The following is a 22,951-nucleotide window of genomic DNA, read 5'->3' on the forward strand; positions in this document are numbered from 1 at the left end:
CTCCCAAACTTTCCTCTACCCTCCTCCCCTGACCCTTACATAATGGCTCCCTGATAACTAGCGATCGGTAATGTATGAAACTCTCATTTGGCATGGACTAGTGAGATATCTGGAAATGGGTTAAGTAGAAGCTCATATGCTATTGAATGATCATAGATAAATGTAGAGTAGGGTTAACTAATGGGGATTAGTTGGCTCTGTTGGCTGATCAGCTGGTTTGTGATGCAGAGTGTTGCTAACAGTGTGGGTTCAGTTCCTGCACCAGCTGAGATTACAATGAAGGACTCTCCTCCTCAAGCTGTCCCCTCGCCTGAGGCATGGTGCCCCTTGGGTAAACTCTTTACCGCTCACCTCTCTTTAGTGCGAGAGCAACCCTGTAGTTTGCAGGGACTGTAGTGACTTTACTATTTATTATCCAATACGATTGAAACCTAATTACCATCATTTTCACAATAACCTTGGATTGTTAAAATAGCTTTGCAATGTCATTGGATTGGAAGACAAATTAAAGGAATGTTTTCAGTATTCATCAATGCAATGTCACTTCTGAGAGCTTCACTTTATAACGATGAATTTCTAGCAGTGTCTGTGCTATCCATATAGGTGATGTGGCTACTGTTAAAGGTGGGAAGGTTAACCAACCACAGTCTGCTGAAGAGGCAACTGAAGCAACAGAAGCAACAGAAAACAGTGCGGGTGATGTGGAGTCAGCATTGACCCGGCCTAGTGCCTATACAGAGCATGTGTTCATGGACCCAGCGCAGACGGAGGATAGAACTCAGCTCAGGTAAAGGAAGTTGTCAGTAATACAGCTAACGTACCATACAGTAATTAAAAGCCATTATCCTGAAGGAGATGAGAAATGAGATGCTGAAGTGAATTTATGCAAGCCATTAAGGAATTGTTTACTCTAAAAGGGAGGCGATGGCCTAGTGGTATTATAGCTGGACTGTTAATTCAGAGACCCAGATAACATTCTGGTGGAATTTGAATTCAATAAATATCTGGAATTAAGAATCTAATGATAATCATGAATCCATTGTTGATTGTCAGGAAAAACCTATCCCCTTTAAGGAAGGAAATCTGCCATCCTTACCTGGTCTGGCCTACATGTGACTCCAGACCCACAGCAATGTAGTTGACTCTTAACTGCCGCCTGGGCAATTAGGGATGGGCAATAAATGCTGCCTAGCCAGCGACACCCTCATCCCGTGAATGAATAAAGGTAAAAAAGTAAAGACCATAGAATACAGTGAATCAGTGATAAATGGGCAACCGTTACATAGTATGAAAATATAAATTCATTTGGGTGGAACTGTTGTGAGATGAAACCTTTACCATAGAATGATCATCAGTAACTAACCCTAACCCTAACATATTGTGCTGTGGTAAGTAACATTGTGGTTCTCTGCCTTAGCCTCTACAAAAGCTGATCTTGATTAAGCTGCCTGTTATACAACTCTTCCATTTTATATCAGTTGTTTTAAACTGTCACCCAATTGCACAATTATCCTTCTTCGTTTTTCCATAGGTTTATTGCCAACTATTCTCTTGACAATGAAGGCAATGTTACCACAAAGGAGTTTCAACAGATGAGATGTGAAAGAACTGTGTAAAGATGCTGTAAATCAGGAACAAAAACCGAATTTGCTGGAAAAGCTCAGGTCTGGCAGCATCTATGAAGCGAAATGAGTTTACGTCTCGGGTCCGGTGACCCTTCCTTGGAACCCAACCTGATCACAGATGCTGCCAGGTCTGCTGAGCTTTTCCAGCAACTTCTGGCTTGTTCAACAGATAAGACTTTGACTGGATGTGGGCTAATGATGGTCCTAGGAGCTGGAGAAAGCAGCAACGTCAGGGCCTGTCCCGGGACACATGGGGGGCAGTCTAAGAATACAGATAGGCCCTTTAGGACTGAGATGAGTAGGAATGTCTTCACCCAGGGCCTGACCAATTCACTGCCACTGAAAGTGATTGAGGCACAAACATTGAATGTTTTCAAGAAGGAGTTAGATATTGTTCATGAGCTAAGGGGATTAAAGGGTGTGGGGAGAAAGCAGGAACAGGGGACTGAGTTTGGATGATCAACCGTGATCCATATTGAATGGCAGAGAATAGCCTACTCCTGTTTCTATTTTCTATAGTTCAAAGTGACCGATCAGCTTGAACCTGTTGAACTTCTGTATTGATTCAGAGCATAATATTAAGATTATTCAAGCCATCAATAAATCATCAGACTCCTCTTTTTCAGGTTTGGTCTTGAACCTAAACTTTCATCTATTTGAAAGATTCAATACTTTGGCTCGTTTCTGTGGTTGAGTCGGAGTGAATGTTCTGAATCTGTGTTGCTGTTCTCCTGTTAAAGTTGTTGGTTGGGACAGAGAACTCCATAATCCAGGGAGACAGTATCACTCCTGAACTGCAGGAAGCAAGCAACGTTGTGACCATAAGTAGAATGAATGGCAGCCTCCACTATGATATGCTTAAGCTCAGGTTTAAGGACATATAAAGAATCAAATTAGGAGCAGGAATAGGCCATTTGGCCCATTGAGCCTACCCTATTATTTGGTAAGATTATGGCTGATCTGGTTGTGGCTTCAAGAACACATTCCTGTTTATCCCTGATAACTTTGATTCTGTCTGCTAATAAAAATATTCAATGACCCTTCCTCTTCTCGAGCGTTCTAAAGACTTATGACCCTCCGACAGAGAGAGAAAGTCCCTCCTAATCCCAGGTTTAAATGGGAGACCCCTCATTTTTAAACTGCAAGCCCTAGATCTAGGAGATGGTGGCATTGTGGTAATGTCTCTGCAGTAGTAATCCAGAGGCCAGGGCTAATGCTCAGGAGACATGAGTTTGAATCCCGCTGTGGCATTTGAATTCAATAAAAATATGGAATAAAAAGCTAGCAAGTAGTGGGCATGTAACCTGTCAATTGTTGTAAAAGCACATCTAGTTTACTAATATCCTTTTTAGAAAAGAGAATCCACTGTCCTTACCCAGTCTGGCTTAGGTGGGACTCCAAATGCACAGTAATGTGGTTGACTTTTAACTGTCCTTTGGGCAATTAGGGATGGACATTAAATTCTGGCCTGACTAACAACGTCCACAAACCATGAACGAATTGAATAAAAAAAAAAAAAAAAATCCACAGTCCCTCACTCTTCATTCCCGTTAGAATTCTGTCCTTTCCAACTGTATACCATGGACGGTAACACAGTCTCTACTCTGTTCTGAGAGATGCTTCAACACCAGATCTGTTCAAAGTCTATCGGACAGAAAACAGTTTGATTTAGAGAAAACCTTACCTATTTTGCCTTTGCATGAATTCCCAGTCTGATCATCTACTAAACGGAAAATACAGATGGAAACTTGACATTTCTGCATTTGTTTTTCTGTCTGCCATTTGCTGCTTAATTGTTCACCTCTGTGGCCACCACAGATCAGATATTTGTCTCTTGGAATCTAATAAATGCCATAATTAGAAAACCAATCACCAGGTGAGCCTTGAAGGTGGCACAGTGACTCAGTGGTTAGCGGTGTCACAGAACCCTCACAGCGCCAGAGACCCAGGTTTGATTTCAGCCTTTGGAGAATGTGTAAAAACTCCATACAGGCAGACATTCTCCCCAAGTATGTGTGGGTTTCCTCTGCGTGCTCTGGTTTCCTCCTGTAGTCCAAGGATGTGCAGGTTAGGTGCATTGGCTGTGGGAAATGGGTTACAGGGATTGGGTCTGGGTGGGATTCAGGGGGTCAGTGCAGACTTGATGAGCCAAATGGCCTTTTTCTGCTCTGCAGGGATTCTATAAACCTCATGCATCTATATTTATCACCTAAAGCTTTGCATTTACAGAGGGGTTGTCTGGTTCAGAGGTGGCCACATAATATTCCACAATGTATCACCTGAGTATCATTTTGAAATGTTTACATGTTAAGAGAGCACCTTCTTCAATGCAGGCTGTAGGACAGACTGCAGCCTCTGTCTTAGCAATCAGGAATGAGATACACATCCCATTGTGTCAATGCAGGTTACTCACTAATTTAAACCATTTCACTTGAGCATGTCTAAATCAGGAACACTTTTTCCAAAAGGCAGACCTCTTTATTTTTTTTAAAAAAAGCTATTTGTAGAAGACCGGAAAAAGGCAAATGCTTTGCATGGAATGAAATTCTCTACACTGCAACTCCTTTTTCATTTTTTAAACTGCTCCTGTATATTTGTGCCTCTTTTTACATATTACCTAAACAAGTGCGAACTGCTGCATTTTGCTTTTAGGGAAAATGGTCAACCCAAGGAGGAACCAAATGCTGGTCAGTCAGTACAGGAAGCAAATAATCGCAGCCCCAATGGATCGATTACAAGTGCTGCCCCGACCATGTGGTTAGGGGCACAAAATGGCTGGTAAGTTAAGATTGTGTAGTCATTTCAGCTAGAGTTCTGGTTCCCTGTCCCGTTGAGGAGGAATTACAAGACGAGGAAAGACTTGAGTCACTTGGACAATCACACTTTGTGGATGGTCACCCAAGTACGAGGGAATAGTGCAACCATTGGTTCAGGAGCTGGGAAGGTGTGATCCTCCTCCCTTTCCCTGCCCTCACTCGCCTTTGTCCTGAGATGCCATGTTGATCCTGGAGCTGGGCCTCAGAGCAATACCAGTAGCAGCCACTGCTCTTGGTGGCGCTGTTAGGCTCCAGAAGCTACCAGCTGAGATTTCCACCCTTCACGTTTACCAAGCAGCCTCCTTTAATCAGATGTAGGTTGGAAAAGGAAGAACTTCCATTGATATACCTCCTTTCAGTACATTCCATAGAGCTTTACAGCCAACTACATATTCTTAAACTGCTGCAGTAGTGACTACATTTTATCTAAAGTAAGCTCCACCTCACAGCATTGAGAGAATGACCAGATATTCTCATTGTTGCGTCATTGAGGGATAAATTTTGGATAGGACACCAAAGAGGATCTCCCCACTCTCCTTTTGAAAATGCTGTGGGATTGTCCATCTGAGAGGTCAGATAGGCCCTTCTGTTTGCATCTCATCTGAAAGCCAGCCCTCCTGACAGCACAGTACTCCCTTTTACACAACCAGGAACTGTTGGCCTAGACAATCTACTTGAGTTTCTGGAGTGAGACTCAAATCCACAACTTTTGACTCAGGACTGCCCAGCCATTGTTTTTATTGTTTCTGGGATTAAATTGTAACGTATCACTCGGATTAGTTTTCTCATCTTTTGCACCATCTGTTTTTTAGTTGTGGGAGAGACGTAACTGTTACACTCTGATCAAAACTGAGCCTAGGTCCCAGAGGTGGTAGGATTCCCACGCTTTGACATCCGGTTAATTTTAAAATCTACATCATACCCTGCATAATCTGGTCTTTAATCTGTCTTTAACTTGACTTCTAGATGAAATGAAGGTGACTTGTTCTGGCATGATCTTAGGTTGATGCTAAATTATAGAACACACCTCCACAGCATTTATCTAACTGCAATTAGCCTGATCGGTTACTCTGTTTTCAGTCGGATTGTTTTTGTGAATGTTTATTTAAGAGATCTAACCCCTATGTTGTCCATCTTGCTAGCCTTTATGTTCACTCTGCTGTATCCAATTGGAAGAAGTGCCTGCACACCATCAAACTGAAGGATGCCGTCCTGAGTATTGTGTAAGTTTTTGTAACGAGCTGCTTGGTCAAGTCATATAATCTGTAGTGATTAGTTTCTTCTCTGTCCCTGGAAACAGACTGCCAGTGTTTGCCATGATTAGAGATTATTGTCTGATTGGGTAGGAAGACCTTGAGGTGATTTAGTGCCAGTGTGGGTGGTGTCCCTATCTCTGGGCTAGAGGCCCTTGGTTTGAGTCCAGGCCACAGGAAATATATTTGTAACCCAGCTAAACAGGTTGATGTCAGCCTGTGAAATCCTTCCAATCCAATGATAATGGCTAGGCCGTTTAGGACTGAGATGAGGAGATATTTCTTCACTCAGAGCGAAGAGCCAGTGGAATTTTCCGGCACAAAGTGGTTGAAGCCAAAACGTTGATTGTTTTAAAGAAGGAGCTACATCTTGGGGTTAAAGGGGAGAAAGCAGGAACAGGGGACTTAGCTGGATGATCAGTCAAGATCACATTGAATGGCGGAGCAGGCTGAAGGGGCTGAATGGCCTACTCTTGCTCGTATTTTCTGTGTTTCTGTTTTCAATGCACCTGATGGCAGGAAGAGTGTTTCTTGGTCAGCTATCCCACACGAGATAATGGCAAACCACTGCATACTTGGCTCACAAGCATGGACCAATCCAATGGAAGTCCATACCCCAACTCTTGGAAATGAGGATGGGAGGTAGGAGGTCGTTGGGTGGTAATCTCTTTTGTTCATCTTTAGGTCATGACATTCATGTACAGGACTAAGGAAGAGAGCTGGTTCAATGGGGAACAGGTAGACGTTTGACTTGTCTCTCTCCACCAATCGCATTGCCTTCACTAAAGGGAAAGCCTTTATTTAAATATCACTGAGTCAAGATGCTTTTATATTGGAGTGATGCACTACCTGTAGGTGTGTAGTTCTTCTAGTGTTATCAGTAGAGGTTAAACTGACCTCTTAGTCCCACCAAATTCTGGAAAGAATCCAGATGTTCTTGTACTTAACTGTATACTTCAGAATCTCCAACATTTCACTGAATATGTCCTATCGCTTTACTAACCTCCACCTCCTTCTAACAGGGGATATACTGCATTGCCTGAATTAAATAAAGAACATCAGGGAGCAATAAAAACCTTCTTGCTGTAGAATCCAGTGACATTTCTAGGTCCGAGTCCTCATCCACTGAAAATAGATGGCATTTCTTTTTTAAACGAGCAATTATTTCAAGTTTAGAGCCTTGGCTGTACTTGGCTGCTATTGTCAGGTCACTATCCTCTCACCAGAGCATGAAACCACTCATGAATTTTAACCAGGTTATTGTAGCTGACCTCTGGGAGTGGAGACGGGATGATTGCTTGTGTAATCATGCTTGGATTACTATGCTGCAGATTCTCATTCGAGTAAAATTAATGATCCATTCATGTTTGCAGACATGTGAAGGGGCGTGTTTTGGTGGCACTAAATGATGGAACATTGGCTATATTCCACCGAGCTGAAGGTTAGTACATTTCCTTTTTAAAAAAAAAAAAAAAAAAAAAAAAAAAGTTTCTGGACAGATAGTTGTAAAATTCTTAATCCTGTTCTACTTTTATCTAATAACATACTGGTACTTGGTCTGCAAGTTCTCTGTGGATCATTTAGAAGGAAATGCATTGTATGTTTGATGAAATTCCTGTACTTGGTACTTGTTGTTCTGCTCAAGTTATATGAACAGTGAACACAGGAATTGCATCTCAACATGCTAACGATGTATATAGCATAGCCCCTACTGTGTAAGGGGTAAGTTTCCATCTTCAGTGCTCCCAGAAGTAACAATGTACAGAGATGACTCATTGACCTTTCCTGCCGAAGTTCAGCTGGTAAGTATCCAGTTGCGCCTCCTTTCAGAATGGATGAGTACAAGGCAGGGACTCTCAAGTCTCCTCACTTAATATGATATTTGACTCTTTAATCCTGTCATTGTGGCTAAAGGACTAAAAACTAGTCTGTTTCACATGAATTCAACGAGTTTAACTTGTGCAATAACTAGTCAACGTGACTCAAACAGCTGTCTGATGGAAGAGAATTTCTCATGCAATGTTCAAAAATGCTATTGGCATTTTAAAAAATATAACATTACAAACTAATTTGCTCCCAGTCACTGTTCCAGAGGTATTTATAGAATCATAGAATCCCTACAGTGTGGCAGCAGGCCATTTGGCCCAACAAGTCCACACCAACCCTCTGAGGAGTATCCCACCCAGACTCGCCCTATCCCTTGCAATCTTGCATTTTTTTTTTCCCCGCCATGGCTAATCCACCTAACCTATATATCCCTGGACACTATGGGCAATTTAGCATGGCCAACCTACCTAACCTGCACATCTTTGGACTGTGGGAGGAAACCGGAGCACCCGGTAGAAACCCACGCAGACATGGGGAGAATGTGCAAACTCCACAGAAAGTCGCCTAAAGCGGGAATCGAGCCCAGGTCCCTGGTGCTGAGAGGCAGCAGTGCTAACCACTGAGCCACCGTGCTGCACATGTGGAGAAATGATTGGGCTGGGCGGACGTTGTGAGGAAAGGAAAATGCTGCTATTATACTTTAGTCAAGGTTTTTTTTTAAATACAGAAAGTACTGAATTTCACAATCATTATGTTATGATAGCAATTTACTTGCCATTTTGCTGGCTAACACATTACTTCGGCAACTAAAGGGTATCTCAGGTCCTGGTGTTGTTGATAAGGACCTATAATGACAAGGATGATCTGACAAAAGCACAGGTTAAACCAATGGCTGAACTAAAGTGAAGGATTCTTTGTTTCTTTTTGGGCACAATGAGACTCCTTATATCCTACTGGGCAAGTCGTAACATTGTCAAACTAATGCTATCCCTTGAAGGATCTCTCAACTCCTCCGCTTCTGAATGATCTGACTGCCTATGCAGCATCTAGTATTGGATGAGTAGGAAGTTCCTGCAGTTAAATATTAGGAAGTCAGAAGCCATTATTTTGAATCCCTGTTCCACACTCCATTCCTTAGCCACTGATTCAATCCTTCTCCTGGAAAAGAGACTGAGATTTTGTTCGCAACATTTGATGCATTTGATCCCAAAATAACCTTCCGACAGTGCCTTTACTAAGACTGCCTGTTCCTACCTCCGTAACAGTCCCTATCTGCTCTGATAAAGAGTCACCTAGACTCAAAACGTTAGCTTGTTCTCTGTTTATGGATGCTGCATGACCTGTTGTGATCTCCAGCATTTTGTTATTTTCAGCCCATTTACTCCCCTGCCTTTTTCCACCTCTGTAACAGGCCCCACCAGCTCCCCTGTCTGAGTTCCTGTAAAACCCTCGTTCTTGCCTTTGTTACCTCGAGATCCAACTATCCTAATGCACTCCAGCCTGGTTTCCTGCAAATTTAAGATCATTCAAAGCTCTGCCCATGTCCTAACTCAGTAAATTCCATTCCCCTATTGCCTCTATGCTGACTGACCTATGTTGGCTTTAGAGTTAAAAACAACTTTAAATTAAAGCTTTCATCTTTGATTTTAAGTCCCGTCATCATCTCACTCTTCCCTGTATCAATAATCGCCCAACAGCACAACCCTCCAACATATGTGGGAAGCTCAGAGGGATCTTGAGGTGGTTATCCAGGATAAAGTTAATAGGCTTGTTAAGAAGGCATAATGGATGCTTACCTTTTAACAGTCGTGACATAGATTGTAAGAGGAGGGAGGTTATGTTGGAGCTGTACAGGACTTTGGTTAGGTCACAGCTAGAGTACTGTGTGCAGGCCTGGTCACTGCACTACAGTAAGGATGTGATTGTACTGGAGGGGGGTGCAGAGGAGATTCACCAGGATGTTGTCTGGGATGGAGCATTTCAGCGATGAAAAGGGGCTGGATAAGCTCGGGTTGTTATCTTTTGGAGCAGAGAACTTTGGTGAGGGGGGAGGGTGACACGTGTTAAGAGGTGTGTAGCAGATTATGAGGGGCATGGACAGGGTGGAGAGGAAGCAGCTGTTTCCCTTAAGAAGGGGGTGTAAATTTAAAGTGAAAGGCAGGAGATTTAGAGGGAATTTGAGGAAAACCTTTTACCAGATGTGGAATGCAATGCCGTAGAGGTTAGTTAAGGCAGGAAACATCAACCTTTTAAATAGTACTTGGAAGAGCACTTGAAATGTCATAACCATTCGAGGCTATGAGCCGAGTGCTGAGATGTGGGACTAGTGTAGGTAGTAAGGTATTTTTGCCTGTGCAGGCTCGATTTGCAAAAGGTCCTCTTCTGTGCTGTATGATTCTGTGATATCTTCACTCCTGTAAGTTTTGCTATCTTGTGCATCCCAAATAATCATAACCACCATTCGTAGCTGTGCTTTCAACTCTCCATACCTCCCACCTCTCTTCCTTTTAAGATGCATCTTAAAACCTACACCTTTGGTTAAACTTCTGGGTTATTTGACGTAACCCCTTCTGATGTGACAACTAAGATATTGTTTTAGTTTGTTCGGTGAAGCGTCTTGGGAAGGTTTGTTAGGTCGTAGGCACACTATGATGTTGTTGCATAAAACAGGAAAACTTAAGTCTGGGGAAAGATGCTCCAAAAATGTAACTGGAAAACATTGTTCAGTGAGAAATGGACCGGCTTTATCACCAGTCTTGAGAGAAGGGATAGTGGATCTGAAATATTTGAGAACATGGTCAGTTGGAGAATGAGGTCAGCACTGCTGCCTCCCGGCACCACGGACCTGAGTCCAGTTCCACCCTCCGGCGAATGTCTGTGTGGAGTTTGCACGTTTTCCCCCTGTCTGCCTGGGTTTCCTCCGTGTGCTCCGGTTTCCTCCCACAGTCCAAAGATGTGCCGGTTAGGTGCATTAGCCATAATAAATTGCCCGTAGTGTTCAGGGATGTGCAGGCTTGGTGGGGTAGTCATGGGAAACGCAGAGTTACGGGGATAGAGAAGCAGGGTGAATCTGGGTAGGATGCTCTTTGGAGGATCAGTATGGACTCAATGGGCTGAATGGCCTGCTTCCACAGTGTACAGATTCTAAGATTCTATTCCTCGTCCAATATTGGATTGACCTTTTCCTGCCCTCTGGTGTCTTGAAGACCAGAGGATACTTCCTTGGTTTACGTAATTGAGGAAGGTTGCTTTCCCATCATCTCTGTTTTTTTTTTTAGCTGATTTGGTGAGACCACAAAATGCAGAAGAGGCTTCCTGTTAGCTGAACGGAGAATGAGATTTCCACACGCTCCTGCTGTCTGCCTCCAGTCAGTGTATTTCAGCCTCCGTGATTATTAGGTTAGGGATATAAAACCTGCGAGCCTTTGTCAAATGCCAAAGGTCAAATGCTCATTAGACAGAATCCAAACATGTTCGCTTCTAGTTAGTCGTCTTCCGACTCAAACTCCAACCCCACTGAATAATCTTTCCCTGCACATACACACCCAGACCCAGCCTGGTACTCCCCCAATTATATAAAGACAAAACACTGTTGATGCTGGAAATCTGAAACAAACAAGGCAGAAACTCAGCAGGTCTGGCAACATCTGTGGAGAAAGAGGTATAGTTAACATTTTGTGTCTCGTCTAACTTCAGAACTTGTGGGGGGCAGATCAGAGTTCTGCACAAGTGCCATATCGGACTTGAAACGTTAAACCTGTTTCTCTCTCCACAGTGCTGTCAGACCTGCTGAGTTTCTACTGTGATGTATGTTTGAGTTGCCCAGTTGTCCCTGAATTATCACCTGTTCCCTAGTTCCGTTTGCTCTCGGCGCATCCCTGCCAGACCCAATAGATGATCAGTCCCTTTTTCTTCTTGAATTAATATATGAAGAATAATAATGGGGAAAAAAATGTAGTGTGACAACATATTGTACAGAACAACTGCAATCATCCCCTGGTTACAATCGAGTTGACCTTGTCTAGGGTGTATTCTCTCAATGAGCACTTACAGAAACTGTCAGAGAAAGGTAAGATGTGGCGTACCTGAGCCTGGCCTAGTGCTGGATCTTTTGCTACACTTCCACCTGGCCTATAGCAGGGGCTTGTTGGACGAAGCATGAATGTTCAACCATTCACCATTTGTGAAGATAAGTCAATTAATCGAGGCTTACTGTGAGGGGAATGGGTTAACTAACAGTTTGTGAACGAATTCTAATGTGGAAACTGGTGACAATAAAAACATTTTCCTCTGAAAATGCTCCAAACCCCATTGTGTTTATTGGATCCATCATTATATGTAATAGATAGTCAGGAATAACATTGAGATCTGTTTCTAAAGAAGAGATAGGGGGCAGCCCAATGGGTCCTTGTTGTTGACAGTAATAGAATGGATTCACTTTTGTCTGAATAGATGGTCAGTGGGACCTGAGCAATTACCATCTCATGGACCTACGACGTCCAAACCACTCCATCCGTTGTATGGCTGTCGTGCACGACAAGGTCTGGTGCGGCTACAAGAACAAAATCCATGTCATCCAGCCTAAGACGATGCAGATTGAGGTGAGTTTGTTCGTCATTGGATAGACATAGGGCAGCAAATAACACGGTGTTGTAGACCAACTAAATCCTGCTGTTAGTTGTCTTTCCGAAGAGTGCATAGGCCTATACACACTGGAGTTTAGAAGAGTGAGAGAGGTCTGACTGAGGTATATAAAATGCTGAAGATTGACCAGTAGATGTAGAACTATGTTTTCCCTTCAGGGGCAATCCAGAATGAGATGTCATAATTTTAGGATAAGGGGTAGCAGGTTTAAAGTAGAGATGAGGAGGAATTACTTCAATTATTTCAATTGTCATGAAAGCCCATCTATTTCACGAATGTTGTTCAGCAAAGGAAATTTGCCGTCTATTACCCATCTTACCTGTGTGTGACTCCACACCCACAGCAATATGGTTGATTCTTAATTGCCCTCTGGGCAATAAATGCTGCCCCAGCCAGTGAGGTTCACATCCCATGAATGAATAAAGAAAAACCCCAGTAACTTAGCCACAACTGCAGTTAGAAATATAGAAAATAGGAGCAGGAGTAGACCATTCAGCCCTCTTTTGAACCTGCTCCATTCGATGTAATCCTGACTGATCATCCAAACTCAGTACCCCATTCCCATTCCCGCCCCCCCCCCCCTTATTCTTTGATCTCTTTACTCCTAAGAACTATATCTAACTCTTTCTTGAGAGCGTTCGTAATTTGGCCTCGACTCTTAAGAACCAATAGTGCAACAGTAAACAGGATTGGTACTATCGAAACTCAAGCTATTTTATACAGATCCTGACAGAGAATCTGAAGGTTATCAAGGTATTTGTCGTTTATATTCTTGTACCTGTGGAATTGTTTTAACGTCAAACACTTACTGCATTCCCTGTTTGTTATTCTTAACACAGAAGTCTTTTGATGCTCACCCACGAAGGGAGAGCCAAGTACGCCAGTTGGCATGGATTGGAGATGGGGTTTGGATATCAATTCGCCTGGATTCCACATTGCGCCTTTATCACGCACACACACATCAGCACTTACAGGATGTAGACATCGAGCCATACGTCAGTAAAATGTTGGGTAAGATTCTACATTTCTGGATGCAACGGTTATCCTAATGTCCTAGGCATTGAATTGTGTTTTATGCATTAGCTGTAATGGTATTGTCACGTTAACCAGGAAAGATGTTGTGAAACAGGAAAGGGTTCAGAAAATATTTGAGGATGTTACCAGGTTTGAGCTGAAGGGAGAGACTGAATAGGCCGGGCCTATTTTCCATGGAGTGTTGGAGGCTGAGGGGTGACCTTTTATAAGAGGTTTATAAAATCATGAGGGGCATGGATAGGGTGAATAGCCAAGGCCTTTCCCTGACAGGGGAGTCCAAAACCAGAGGGCATAGGTTTAAGATGAGAAGGCAAAGGTTTAAAAGGGACCTAAGGGCTAGCTTTTTACATGGATGATAGTAAAATGCAGGGTAGTTTGATCTTAGAGTGGAATTATAAGTCGGAACAACATCGTGGGCTGAAGGGCCTGTACTGTGCTGTACTGTTCTATGTTCCATGTTCTTTTTTATGCAGAGGGTGATGCATGTGTGGAACAAGCAACCAGAGGAGGAGGTGGAAGCTTTAAAAGACATCTGGATGGGTATATGAAAAGGAAGGGTGTAGAGGGATAAGGGGCAAATGCTGACAAATAGGATGGATTAATTTAGGATATCTGGTTGGCATGGACAAGTTGGACTGAAGGGTCTGTTTCCCTGCTGTACAACTCTGATTCTGTGATGATCCTACATCTTGTGTGTTCTCGTGAACTGATGTTACTCGTGACTCTATTTACCTTCGATTAATTCTGGAATCCCCTGCTTTGATTGACAGGTACTGGCAAATTGGGATTCTCTTTTGTGCGAATCACAGCTTTGCTAATTGGTGGAAACCGCCTTTGGGTGGGAACAGGAAATGGAGTGGTTATCTCTATCCCATTGACAGAAAGTAAGTGAACAAAGTTTGACCAGGTTAGTAAGTGGGATTTACAGTTTGATATGAGTAACTCAGTCTATAAATAACCTGGTACACTCGACCATTACCAAAAAAATGACACCAGTGAACCTTGGCAATGATTTTTGCTGTGTGAACTTGTTGGCTGGAGATTGAAATATATGGAAGATAATAGTTTGACCCTTATTGGCAGATGTGTCTAAAAAAGTTTTAATATTCAAGAGAATGTAACTTTTGACTGCATTAATTTGTAATTTAATATTTATGGGAAATTTGTGTTTAATGCTACATTTGCATGCTGTACTCATATCACACACTGATCTGAGTTGGTGCTTCCAATAGGTTTGATAATTGAAGGTCTAAAATCTGTTTGAAATATTCGGACAAAACCACAGCTCACTATATACCGTCTGCCGCAGCAGAGACTGTTCACAAAGTTTTTACAAATAATTGTTGGGATGACTGTTTATATGGGAATACCGCAGCAGCATTTACTGACTCATTCAGTAACTAGATATCCAGAGATGATCCAAAAAAATGAATGCAGTAGATTTAGAGAGGAAAATGTAATGCTGCCATGTATTTTATAAATTAAAAATTAAGTACAGTCTATAATATTTATGTAACATTTAGTGCTTCTAGCTAAAGGATGAAATTCAAAGATTAAATTGAATGATTACAGCTATTGGCTATTAACACAGAGCTGCAGCACATTGAGAAAATCATTCTTCAAGTCTGGACAATAGTGGCAAATCTAATGTTGGAATTAAATTTCATCCAGTGATATTTGACTGAATAATGTCACCCAATGAGTTAACTTCAGCTTCTAAATATTTGTGTTGTACCAATTCACAAATACAAAAGCAGCTGAGGCTACCTGTGTGCAGTCTTACACATTCACAATTTTGAGGTGAGGGCAGGATATTTACGTGAGATTTGAGGAAAATTCTTTGCACCCAGAGAGTGGTGGGAATCTAGAATGCACTGCCTGGGAGGGCAGGAGAGGCAAAACCCCTCCCCATCTTTTAAAAAGTGTGTGGATAAGCACACAGAATCTTCTCACACTCAAGACTGTGGGCCAAGTGCTGAAAAGTGGGATTAGTGCAGATGGGTCAGCACAGACTTGATGCACCAAGGTGCCTTATCTGTGCCGTAGGACTCTGATGTTCAGTAATGTATGATTCTTTTGAGCTGGAATCTTCTGAAGCAACACTGTCTCGAGTTGGGACGACTTCTTTCCTGCATCCTTCAGCTCAAAAATCTTCTGTCCTGTAAGAAGCTGGAAGTGGGAGCTGGTAATGACAAATGGAATGCAACTGGGCACCTCAGAATTTGATAAATGATGGAACCAGACATCCAACTCCCTGCTTTTTAATACAATCACATTGATTGAACACTCCAATGCCTTTTACCCACCCCATCACACAACTCTACACGCCATGGAAAATCAGAAGTCTTATCGATCACCCCCTTAAACATATTCAACGATTAAGATTCTGCTCCCTTCTGTGGTGAAGAATTCCAAAAGCTCGCAACCCTCTGAGTTTAAAAAAAAAACTACTTCTCACTTGCACCCGAGGGCCATCAGCCCCTAAATTTTGACTGGTGGCCTCTGGTTCTAGACTTGCTAACCATGGGAACCATCTTGCCTGCATCTAACCTGCCTATCCCTTTCACACACTTTTGAGTTTCCAAGATCATCTCTCGTACTTAGAAACTCAAGAGAATACCGATCTATTTTACCCAATCTCTCTCCATAAGACAGTCCCGCCATCCCGGGAACAAGTCTAGTTAGCCTTCACTGTGCTCCCTCTATGGCAATAATGTCTCTCCTGAGATGAGACCAAAACTGCCCACAGTACTCCAGGTGCAGTCTAACCCAGCTCCTATGTAATTGTAGCAAGAATTCACTCCTCCTGCACTCAAATCCTCTTCTGATAAAAGACTAACATACCATTAACCTTCCTATTAAGTTGCAGCACTAGCACCTATTAAGATGTTTGCTTTTATTTCCTAATCAAAATGCAGTTCATCAGTATATTACACTGAAATCAGGGTAATTGATTCATAGTTAGGAATGCTTAATCTTTCAAATCAGCTCTTTTTGAACAAACACTGTATATAGCAGTTTTATTAATTTATACTTCGCAAAACTATTCAGGTGCAATTAATTTTAACGACCAATACAGTTTTTGTGACTTGATATTTTCAAGCAGCTTTTCGGCAAAACAATATGAAGTTTGGACCAAGTTGATTAGTTAATGCAACTCGCAAATCTGATTATGTCTTGGTGTTTTTGTGCGCGCGCGTGCCTCTGTTTTTTGTGCATGTGCACCTGTGTATTTTACATTATTAGCGATTTGCACGTATGATGTGCAGCAATTTTAACAAAGTCTTATAATGTCTGAAATGTGAACTGCTCACGATACCCACTTTGGTTGTGACTGGCGTGTTTGATGGGCGGTTCTTCAAATACCATCCTCTTAATGAAAAGGAGAGTATATTTCTGAGTGATAGGTTGACAGTTGATTTGTTCAAAGTACAGATCAATCTGGATAAAATGAGAAGAAGGTATCGTTCATTTGTCATGAATTCTTCTGTTTGTACCTTAGCAGCACCAGAAGGCTGATTGTAAGGTGTGTTACAGTTGGTTCAGTGGTGTAAGTCATCTTAGGTCAATAATATTACTTGAAGGTGGTGAGGTAACCATTAATGAATAGTTGAATATTCAGGCCTAATGTACAGATATTTAGTGCTTTCTTTAAATAAAAGTATAAGAATTATGTTTAAAAGAAACCTTGACAAACTGTATTTTCAATTGAAAATACGGATTGGTGGAATAGTTATTACAGAGAAATGCAAGGTATGTTCTGTGGAAAGATGAGTGCCTTGGAGCAGAGGGTGTCAGTATTGAAAGGACAGAGCCACGTAACATCACTGACATCCAATCTCAGATACAACATCGCAGGCAATTAAATCTTCATCTTCTGATAGATAGGTTTATGGTTTAAAAGGCTGTTTATTTTCAGAATGTACTGGGATTACTCAGTGTTAAATTCCGTTGGAGAGATGAAATAGAACGAACAAAATCTCATCAAAAGGATTCAGCTAACATGTTAACCATTAGTGAGGCTTGAACAATTTGTGAAAGTCATTTTAACTCGAGCTTTTTCACTGGTGTCTGTTATTTTGTCTAACAAGCACAATCCTACTGACTAGTCCACTAATTTCTGTGATAGCTCCTTGAATTCCGTGGACAACTTGCACGTTAAAGAGCACAGTTACTGCAATTTTATTAGAAACTGGGTTGTTTTTCAGAATGGATCTAAAAACGCGGCAGTATGATAAGGTTTCAACAAATTAAAGGTGAACCTGGTGAGGATGGAGATCTGTAGAGTTCATTTAATTGTTCAGATTAAAATGCAGACACAGAGCAGTCTTTTAAAGTTAGAAGCTCATAACATTTTATATTAACCCTTAAGAACAGCATCTTCGCTTGGAATTGGAGAGGAAGTATTTACTTGAATTACTGTTTGTCAGTCGTAGGAATGTCAAGTGTGAATTTTCTGGTTGGATCAGGTTTTGAGATGGTGTACCAGAATTTTATGTCTGCATTAAACATTTGGAGTAAAAGAGAATGGAGATATTGGAATGGAATTGTGTGCTTATACCAAGTTTGCATTGTTTACAGACTTGACTATGTTCAGTAATTTTCTTTTAGGCCTTTTCTCCTGCTGGATTTCCTCCCTCCTGTTTTCCGTTCCCCTCTCCCTCTCCCGAAGGTTTTGACTCCTTCCTCATGTTTGCTAATAGCTGCTCTTTGGCATATGAAGCTGTTGGTCAACTGTTCTGCAGGGTGGGAAAGGAGATCATAGACGAACCTGATCTTGGGTTCTGCAAACAGCAACATAAGCTGACATCTATCAGGAGTCTTCAGGTGGTGATCGATACCTTGGCTGTTTAGCCCTCTTTCTCCTAAAGGCTCAGAATAGCATAGAGGTATCTGTACCTTGTGGTACATGACCAGGTAACTAAAATTCACTGAGTTATGTTGGATACATCTATATATTTTTTAATAAGCTTCCAAAGTGACAGTTAAGACCATATGTGGGAGCAAAGGTAGGCCATTCAGCCCATTGACTCTGGTCTTATGGTCTAGTGATAGTTTTGAACAAAAAATGCATTTAGCGATTGGTTAATTAAGGAGCACGTATTTATTTGGAATGTGTGTGATGCGGAGTAAAGTTTGCAATCAGTGTGCCTGTCTTTTTCAGTTTCAACCTTTTTATCCTTGGGCTTTGCCATCAATGGTCCTGCATTAACTGCCCCTGTAGCCTTCCTCTCCTCCCTTTCCTCTCTCTGAATCTTTTTTTTTTCTTCTGCCTTCCTTCCTCCAGCTGTAGTTTTGCACCGAGGTCAACTGCTGGGGTTCAGGGGTAAGTTAAAATTCAAGAGCTGACTGCTTCGTTTTGGCGATAAATCATTTTCTCCATCACACCCGACACATCCTGCTTGCTTTTCATTTGTCAAGGTGTGAATTGTGCACTCATGTTTTTGTGACGTGTTCTCATACAAACCAAACCAGTACATCTTGCGTTATTATTTTTAACCTTGTGGCCGGGGATGGTGGAAAATCAAAGCCTTTCTTCCTCCGAATTGAAATTGAAATTGAATTTGTTTTGTCTTATGGCTCATGCAGAAAATGTGAACAAATTCTTTTTGGGAAAATGTTTCCAGTAAATGCAACCTGTCTCAGCCAGAGCCTTTTTTGATTCGCGTGTTATTATTGATCCTGATACTGACTCATAAAGGCTTCAATTGAAGTGAAATTAGTCAAAATTAGGAAGTGGTTTTTCAGTTCATTCTGATCTATTTAATGTTGGAAACTACAGTGCTATTGTAGTTATTGATGATATTACAAATATTCCTTAAAAAATGGAGAAGAAACCAAATACCAGACTCCGTTTGATATCTCCAAGAGGTTCAGAAAGCCATTTTTCTCAGTAAAGTGCTGACAGCCAAATAGGATGTTAGTGTTGGCCAGAGGATTCCAGCCATGGAAGGAGAGTGGATATGTTGTAATGTGCACTTTTCCCAATCATAGATTATAAAAGGGGAGGTGATGGCCTGGTGATTAGACTATTAATCCAGAGACCAACGTTATGCTCTGGGGACCTGGATTCAAATCCCAGATGGTGGAATTTGAATTCATAAAAATGTGGAATTGAGAGTCTAATTGTCAGGAAAATCTCATTTGGGTTCACAAATGCCCTTTTAGGGAAGAAACTGCCACCCGGTCTGGTCAAAATGTGACTCCAGACCCACTGTAATGTGGCTGACCCTTAACTGGTCTCCAGGCAATTCAAAAATAGTAAGAATTGCTGATGCTGAAGTCAGAGATAACACAGTATGGAGCTGGAGGAGCACAGCAGGCCAGGCAGCATCAGAGGAGCAGGAAAGTTGATGTTTCAGATTTCTGAAGAAGGGTCCCGACCCGAAACGTCAGCTTTCCTGCTGTTCCTTGCTGCCTGACCTGCTGTGTTCCTTCAGCTCCAAACTGTGTTGTCCAGGCAATTAAGGATGGGCAATAACTGCTGACCTTGTCAGTGATACCTGCATCCTGTGAACAAATAAACTAAATTAACAATGTGTCCGAGCTTGTAACAGGATAGAGGTCGGAGTTAAGCGTGATTGATGTTTGAATTCACTGGCCTTTTACTCGTGTATGTAGTTTTCTCGAGGCTGCGGTGCCCCTGCTTAAACAGAAGCTCTCTGTCTAGGTGGGTGGCCAGCAGTGATAGTGCCCTGGACACCCCAGTACACCACCAGTAACCAGTTTAGGGTAGCACCAGCAGCAGCCTTGAAATAAAGTCATTGGCTTTGAGCTGTTCTGTGGACAGAATAGTGCGTTCGGTTTAAAGAAAAGGCCGTAAGTAAAGCCATTTCATCCTCTTGACTTGGCTGGATGCACCTTCATGACTGAATAGGAGTAGAGTCATCGAGTCATGCAGCATGGAAACAGACCCTTCGGTCCAACTCGTCCATGCCGACCAGATATCCTAAATTAATCTAGTCCCATTTGCCGGCATTTGGTCCGTATCCCTCCTAAACCCTTCCTATTCATATACCCATCCAGTTGCCTTTTAAATATTGTAATTGTACCAGCTTCCACCATTTCTTCTGGCAGTTCATTCCGTACAGGCACCACCCTCTGTGTGAAAAAGTTGCCCCTTAAGTCCCTTTTAACTCTTTCCACCCCCTCACCTTAAACTTATGCCTTCTAGTTTTGGGCTTCCCTACCCTGGGGAAAAGACCTTGTCAATTCACCCTGTCCGTGCTCCTCATGATTTTATAAACATCTATAAGGTCATCCCTGAGCCACTGACGCTACATGGAAAACAGCCCCAGCTTATTCAGCCTCTCCCTATAGCTCAAACCCTTCAACCCTGGCAACATCCTTGCACATCTTTTCTGCAACCTTTCAATTTTAACAACATCTTTCCTATAGCAGGGAGGCCAGAGTACCCTGTGTGCCATCTCTCTCCTGCTTTAATTCAGTCACTTTTCTGGATCCTGTATTTCATTTTCCCGTCCAGACAAAATTGTTGGTAATTCAGACAGCCTTTCCCCACCAAATGAGTAGTAGACCTATTGGATATGATTTTGCTCTGTTGCTATTTCTTAAAAGGATACAACAAGGGGAAGCCTGTTTTCATATTTATGCTGTCAGATTATTGAAAGCTAGAAGAAAAACAAAGTTGCTGGAAAAGCTCAGCAGGTCTGGCAGCATCTGTGAAGGAAAAAACAGAGTTAATGTTTCTGGTCCGGTGACCCTTCCTCAGAACGTTCTGAGGATGCTGCCAGATCTGCTGAGCTTTTCCAGCAACTTTGTTTTTGTTCTTAATTTACAGCATCCACAGTTCTTTCGGTTTTTATTGAAAGCCAGAACTGGCTACAACAGTTTGCATTTATTAGACGCTTATACCGTAGTGAAATGCCCCCTGGATCTTTATAAGAGGGCTGTGCAATAAATGTGAGACTAAGCCACATCAGGAGGTCTTAAGACAGCTGACCAAATATTTGTTCAAAGAGGTACAAAGTAAATAGTGTCTTAAAGCTGTAGAGTGTTGGAGAGAATTATGGAGGGACTTCCAACGTTCTGGGCCTATCCACACAGAAAAACAGATGCCAGTGGTTGTGAACAAAAGGTGAAAATTGGAGGAACACAGAGATCTTATCGGACTAGATTGTTTTTTTTTTTTTAAATTCACTCGTGGGACATGGGTGTCCTTGGACGGGCTTGCATTTGTTACCCGACCCCAGTTGGCCTTGAGAAGGTCGTGGTGGTGTTGGTGAGCTGCCTTTTTGAACTGTAGACCCACTAGGGACAGAATTCCAGATAACACAAATAAGGAGTGATTTTTAAAAACTAGGATGAGAATTTTAAAGTTAAGGCATTTCTGGAATGAGCACAAGAATAATTGACGAACAGGCCTTGGTACAGATTAGGATAAGAGAGCAGACGTTTGGCTGAGCTAATGTTTCTGTCATGTGGAAGGTGGCAAGCTGACCAAGAGAGCATTGGAATAGTCTAGAAATACTGAAGGCATGGATGAGGGCTTCAGCAGCAGATAAGCTGAGACAGGGCTGGAATCGGACACAAAAGCAGAAGTTGCTGGAAAAGCTCAGCGGGTCTGGCAGCATCTGTGAAGAAAAAATTGGAGTTAACGTTTCGTGTCTGGTGACCCTTCCTCAGAACTGGAGTCGGACCATGTTACAGAGGTCGAAGTAGGTAGTCGTTGTGAAGAAGTGAAAGTGGGGTTGAAAGCTCATCTCCAGGAAAGAGGGATGGTGTTGGTGGCTATGGAATGCAGTGTGTGTTGGGAACCGAAGGCAGTGATTTCGGTGTCTCCAATATGTAGTTGAAGGGAATCCCCCAGCACTGGTAATGGGTATTGGGCAAGTAGTGTGGCAGTGGAGAGGTTGTGAGAAGTGGTGGTGGTGGCATAGTCACATATTATCAACAGATGTTTTGAACAGTGTTGCTGAAGGAAACCATTTAGATGCAAACAAAGGAAGGAGCCAAGGAAAATACACCCTCTTGTGGTTAAAACTGTTTCCATTGTGTAGAGAGACCTGCAGGTAGATTAAATGGTGGCCATATATGATGCATTAAGTGATAGTTTTGTTAAATCATACGGCACTTGAATTTCTTCCTGCGTCTCATTCTCCATGCTGGGTTAACAGTGTGTTTTTGGGTAAGGTACAAATAGAAGAGGAGAGCTTCTCTTGAAAGTGAACATTAGTCTGTGATGACTAGCTGCTGTTTGTAGGCCCAACAGCAATGCAGGAAGAGGCTTGTGAACAGTTCCCCTCACTGCCTTGATGAATAAAGGTCCAGATAGATTTATAAATGGCAGGAAGAATACCTGAGAAGCAAGGAATATGGCAGTAAAAAATGTTAATGAATGGATGGTTTAGGGCATTCACTCACTGAATTAGAAATCTAGTCGATGCCATTGAGCTCTTAAGGCAGTAATATTGCTTTCCCCATTATGAAGTTTGACGACTGTCTAGTCACCTTTTATCAGTGTACTGACACATTTTTCAATGCTACTCACAAAGCTACTGATGCATTATGCAGCCTTTTCTTTAACAATACTAATAAATCTATCATTAGAATGAGCCTTGAGTAGTCATAAAATGTGATCTTAGCCCTGTATTCTTGTGATTTGCATCTGAACTCCATAATAATAGGTTTTGCTTAAAAAGGAAACCTTGGAGTTTTGTTGTGTGTGATACTTTTCCCACTACAATCTCTGGGAGATGCTTCCTTTGTGTGAGAGAACTTTAGTCCACGA

General features: G+C 42.1%; 1 protein-coding gene across 1 annotated transcript in view; it reads left to right on the forward strand.

Moving 5' to 3' along the window:
• Window positions 1-22,951, forward strand: part of mapk8ip3 (mitogen-activated protein kinase 8 interacting protein 3) — a 183,946-nt gene that overhangs the window by 150,637 nt on the left and 10,358 nt on the right. The window contains exons 19-26 of the mRNA XM_048609668.1: window positions 604-787; window positions 4,278-4,403; window positions 5,584-5,664; window positions 7,068-7,135; window positions 11,974-12,122; window positions 13,005-13,176; window positions 13,971-14,084; window positions 18,488-18,526. Coding sequence (XP_048465625.1) covers window positions 604-787; window positions 4,278-4,403; window positions 5,584-5,664; window positions 7,068-7,135; window positions 11,974-12,122; window positions 13,005-13,176; window positions 13,971-14,084; window positions 18,488-18,526 — 933 coding nt within the window. The remainder of the gene's footprint in view (window positions 1-603; window positions 788-4,277; window positions 4,404-5,583; window positions 5,665-7,067; window positions 7,136-11,973; window positions 12,123-13,004; window positions 13,177-13,970; window positions 14,085-18,487; window positions 18,527-22,951) is intronic.

The sequence above is a fragment of the Rhincodon typus genome, chromosome 21 (genome assembly GCF_021869965.1).
Source record: "Rhincodon typus isolate 14 chromosome 21, sRhiTyp1.1, whole genome shotgun sequence".
Classification (NCBI taxonomy): domain Eukaryota; kingdom Metazoa; phylum Chordata; class Chondrichthyes; order Orectolobiformes; family Rhincodontidae; genus Rhincodon; species Rhincodon typus.